Below are 5,670 nucleotides of genomic sequence, written 5' to 3'. Positions count from 1 at the left end.
ACGGCTGAAAGGGCGAGCATGTTTGGTGGGATGCGGATTCGAACCCGCGACCCTCAGATTGTGAGTCGAACGCCTTATCCACCTGGCCATGCCGGGCCCGCTTTGTCCGAAGAGTTTAGATTGCATATTGGTTTTTCAATTCAGAATTACCTTACCTCTTTTTGGTTAGTCAAACTTTTCAATGCAACAAGTATGGTACACGATGGTACAATGTCGTTGTCATCACGTGACGACTGGCTTCAATTTCAACTTTAGTTTTTTAATTTGCAAAGTATTTAACACAAACAACAATTAACCCGCGTGTAATTTCATAAAAAAAAACAACAACAACAACAAAACCATTACACTAAATAAAATTTCCATGTATTTTCTTAGCTTATTTAGATCTAAAATACGCATGCGCAGTTCATTTAAAAGCATATGCTTATCACTTTGTGAACATGCATTCAGACGTTTCTGCATGTTCAGCTAAGTTTGCCTTCATTACACCTTTACATTTACTATTTACTATACTTTGCAATAATTTAGCTTTGATTCACTTCAGAGAATGTTATAAACACTCTTTAGCTACATTTTCCTTTACTACGGGTTTTATTCTTCGTTTTTGTGAGTTTATTTGATTCAGTTCGTAAAACTTTGTCATACACTGAACGTTCATAACTGTTTCATACTCAGTACTCTATTATAAGTACCCCCACTTTACTTTATTGTCTACTTTACGTGTAGTTTTAATAAATACAGTTACGTCTACATGAGGTTGTTTGTTTGACCACGTAAATTTGTTTTCAAATAGACCAAGTCTTCTCGATCTAACACGTAATGCCTGCAAGAAAACGTAGCTTAAATTGGGTGCATGAAAATGATAGAATAATGAAAATTCAAGCGAAAGAAAATAAAATTACTAAGAACATTTTGTGAGTCGTGACTGTTTTAAATAATAATACTTCAATCAATTTTAAGTTTTTCTTTTTTTTTGAAAAAAAAACAAACACATTTGTATGTATCGTGATATTGATTGTTTTTTAAAAAATTCTGAGCAATAACGTTAACATTAACAGCAGCGAAACGTCTTCTCTATATCTATTATTTTCAATTTAATCTCATTTTTAGTCATTTATATTTTTAAACGAAAAGGAATCATTAGCTACCTTCAAGATACGAGGTACAATTGGGTATATAGTGAAGGTCGGAAATTTTACGTTAAAATACATATTGGCAATGGTATAATATGTTCCGCAGTCCTCGCAATTGCATGGGGCCCAATCCAAAAGGGGGGGCTCCAAGGGTCTGACAAACTTAAGAACTGCTAACAAGGGGAGAGACATACAATTTAATTTGTTTGAACTAAAGGGTGGTTGAACTATTCTGTTAAGTTAAGAATATCAATCAGCCAGAATCGTAACTACAACTATAGCGAAATAGATATAGGGGGGGGGGCATATCTTGTAGTTACACCACTGCATATAGGACTGACTTCATGTTACTTAAACAAGGATAAATAAAAGCACAAACCCTTGGATACATTTTGGGTTCAATTTTTATTACTACAAAATTTTTATACGTTATAAATTCAGGCTATAATTAAGTGTTTCAATATTATTGTGGAGATCAAATGTGAAGTAGAGAAAACTGATCTCAATTCTAAAAATACATTTCTATACTTCTTCTATCGTTAAACAATGTTAGCTCTGATTTAGATTCCTTTTATGGAAGGTTCCATATAAACAACAACAACAACAAAACACACTTCTATAGGAGAATATCTTAGAATTTTTGTTTAATTTGTTTGTTTAGCGAAACACTATTATAAAGTCATAGTTTTAATTTCTTAATAAAGCAAATGAGACGTAAAATTCAAATGAAACAAAAATTCCGGTTTCAGTGCTATTTTTGTGCTTGGAAACAGCTAAGAAATTAAAAGAAAATAAATAAAACATGTCTGATGATAATACGAGACTATCAGCTATGTATAAACAAGACAATGATGTGTTATATTATAAACAAGACAATGATGTGTTATATTTATTTGGAAACGTACATTTCTTCTGAAAGACTTTTATAGCATAATATTTATTTTGACTTAAGCGTAATAGTCTGTGCACAAATAAGTTTAATTTATTTATTTTTCTGTAAAATTCTGAAATATATTTTAGCTCTTTTCACTTATCTTTGCAATAGCATTTTATGAAACGGATTTTTTATAACTTAATTAAAAACTTCTGAAATCTAATTTGGCGGTAATGTAATAACCTTTCCAAAGTATAATTATTTTGAGTTAAATATCTAACATGCAACTAATTAAAAATGTCTTCTGAGAAAATAAAACCATTAATTGAGTTTATGAGGACTCTATACGAATAGATTATTCTCGAAAATACGTAATGGGGTAAAAATAAAGGATGTAAGTATTATGAAGAAATGAATTAAACAACGTGACATTTTAAAAATGAAATCATAAATTATTTATTATAAGGAGTAATCTTTCAAAGAACATTAAGATTTCCTAACCAAGTGAATTTTCAAAAAGTGTTGATGGAATGAAAACTATTATTAATTTAATTTTTAGGCAGTCAAACGGAGCTTGTTGACAGAATGCAAGTGTCATGGCGTCTCAGGTTCTTGTACCATTCGCACTTGCTGGAAGACTTTGCACTCGTTCAGCCATATTGGTGACTTTTTAATGAAAAAGTATCGAAAATCGAAGAAAGTAGTTCTTTCCCTGAGCGAGAAAAAGGGATTTTCGCATTCACTACATCTACGCGTGCGCAGGTCTAAGATGTTTGATTCTAAGCCGAAATCCAATGATCTTGTTTATTTACAAAGCTCTCCAAACTACTGCGAAACAAATTTGTCCGTTGGATCACCTGGGACCGTAGGGCGGCGCTGTAATCGAACATCTAAAGATTACGATGGATGCAGCTTGATGTGCTGTGGACGGGGTTATAACACCCATCTGTTTAGACGAACCAGGCAATGCAACTGTAAATTCCACTGGTGCTGTGACGTAAGATGCAACACATGTAGTGAAAGATCAGAAATGTACACGTGTAAGTGACATTAAAGTACAAAAAAAAAGCAACTAAAAGAATGTTTGTTACTGTACTCTCAAGACACGGCACAACGTGATGGTGACATAAAATTACAGAGTTTGAGTACGTTGTATTAAAGCGATTCTAAAGCCTCACCACGTCGTTACAGTACGTGTCGACACGTTAGGTCATCTTCTATCTGAAGACCGTGCAGCATAACAATAGTTCTGAAGCGCAAGAGGCTCTATTACAAGGCTTTCACGTTTAAAGTACGATATTCCTCCTTGCATGCCATTCCTTTCCATAATCCATCTACTCTACAGACCGCACAATAATCCATAGGCAGCGATTCCTGCGATTTAACCGGTGTATATTTCAACTGAATAGCATTAATACATATTTCATCCTCCAGCTGCCTGAAGTATGTGATGATTGAATGGATATGTCGTGGAATTAGCTTGAGTATTCCTAATTTTTGGTGCTTTTTCAATTGGATTCTTCTTGATTATCTCGTGTAGGGGGAACGTAAGCGGCTTTTGCTTCTGATCTATTACAAACCATGACTGGGGTACAATTTTTTACAGGCTTCTTTCTGGATGGTCCTGTTTCGCCAAGTTGATCCATATTCATAAGTACAAGGGATATGACTTTCTATTGAGACTTTATATTGGATGTGGTTGTCACGTGACTTGCTGATTTGCATATTCAAAATCATTATAATATGATGTATTTGACCCTCTGTACTATGTACATTAGATTAATCAATTAATTAATTATCTATTTAATATTATTGTATTATAATAGTATAACATATAAAAACTGACTGTTAACAGAAGGTGAATTCCTAAAGATATCATTTCTGGTGATATGAAAGTAACAGACAAATCTCACAGCATCAGAGAGAAAATAATGCTCAGCAGATTAATGCTCAAGTTAGGAGACAATAAGTGATATTTAAGTTTATTAATTATGTTGTCTTATAACATTAGATAGCAGAAAAATACCAGGTTTCTGTGTTGTTTAATTCCCATTATGCTGTTTTATAACCTCTGTTTAGTATTAAGTTGATTAATTTCATTTCTAGTTTTAAGTACACTTTCAAAATACCTTATTAGTAGTAAAATTATTTAATTAAATAGTGATAGTAACTGGAAGGATGCAACACAAACTATGAGTAACACAGATAATAAAATATGCATTATTTATCAACGAAATAAGACCAACAGAGCTAACCCTATATATTACATATATGGAGAGAGATATGTTTCTTTTGTAACTATTCCCCTCTCTTTTTTTTGGGCATTTCATGTATTTCTACTAGTGAGTTGTTATATGTGTAAACATTTGTGTTTTTCATACGTAGTTGATCATCTTTAAACACGTGTTTTAGATTGTAACTGCTGCAAAATGTACACGAGAATTTTCTGGTAATTATTAAATTACTTATTTTCGGTATTACTGTTGTCATAATTACTCTTGTCTTCATGCAATTTTGAACTCTTATTACTATTATTACTATGTTTACTATAACCATTATCACCTTCACACATATTATTTAATTGTGTCATTTTATTTAATAATAAGATTTTCTTTCATTAGTGAAGTTTTAGCAAGTATTAATAATTTTAAAATTCGAACTTACTCGAAACGGAGATGATAAAATGAAAAGGTGGTAACATTTAGAAGGGAATAATGATTTTTCCAACATTTTGGATCTTTGCCCACCGGGATATAAGCCTTCAGACCTGCCATTGAGCCTCTGGTGGACTTTTGGGACTAAATCGTTAATATTAGCTGTATTACGTTATATGGCACATAACAAAAAATCAAGTTATGAAACTTATTTCATATTATAAAATCAATATCAAGTCTTAACAAAACCTTAAATTTCACAAAATGTCGCAAAAGCTACTTAGTATTTTGCTTATTGTTTATTGTTAATATCAAATAAAAGTTTCAGTTGTTGTCTATACAAAGACTTCAGATCGTTCATTAGTAGTTGAAATAAAGATATTTTATTATGTGTCTGTATGTGATTATATTTCGTTAAACGATTCATACAATGATACAAACTTTTAATATGTTTGTCAGACGTAACTTTGTCAAACCTCGCACAGTTAATCGGAAGAATGTGCTGCCCTCTAATGACAGTATTTGTGTTTAATTGTGTAAAAAGAAAAAGAAAAAAAGAAGCATTAATTTTGTCAATTGCATTAAGCCTTCTTACTTTTTACTTACACTTTTTTTATATAGGATTATTAGTTAGGTTTTACTCACTACAAACACAGTTGTTTGTTTTTTTTCGGCTTGCTGCTTTTCCAGTTGTAGGTTATGGCGATGTCGTAAATTCATGATAAGAATATTATCTTGTTACTTTGTTGTTTACAATACTGCTCAGACGCTCATATAAGTTCTTGGTTTGCTTCGTTTCGGAAGATCTGGCAAAACCGTCCCTAATTTTGGACTTACAGAATAGAGAGTAGGCAGTTTGTTAACAGCATCCACCTACAGCTCTTGGGTCACTCTAATCGAATAGTGGGGTTTCACTCTTTTAACGCACCCACGTTTTTTAATGCGGAACCGCCAGCTCTTGGTCACTCTAATCGAATAGTGGGGTTTCACTCTTTTAACGCACCCACGT

At 32.5% G+C, this 5,670-nt stretch overlaps 1 protein-coding gene across 1 annotated transcript in view; it reads left to right on the top strand.

Annotated features, from left to right (window-relative positions):
• The window catches only part of LOC106462617 (protein Wnt-7b-like), a 61,942-nt gene extending 58,887 nt beyond the window's left edge, over positions 1–3,055 (top strand). Inside the window, exon 5 of the mRNA XM_013922563.1 lies at positions 2,567–3,055. Coding sequence (XP_013778017.1) covers positions 2,567–3,055 — 489 coding nt within the window. The remainder of the gene's footprint in view (positions 1–2,566) is intronic.
• Positions 3,056–5,670: the final 2,615 nt, after the last annotated feature.

The sequence above is a fragment of the Limulus polyphemus genome, unplaced genomic scaffold (genome assembly GCF_000517525.1).
Source record: "Limulus polyphemus unplaced genomic scaffold, Limulus_polyphemus-2.1.2 Scaffold47, whole genome shotgun sequence".
Classification (NCBI taxonomy): Eukaryota; Metazoa; Arthropoda; class Merostomata; order Xiphosura; family Limulidae; genus Limulus; species Limulus polyphemus.
This window is presented reverse-complemented; position numbering and strand designations above follow the sequence as displayed.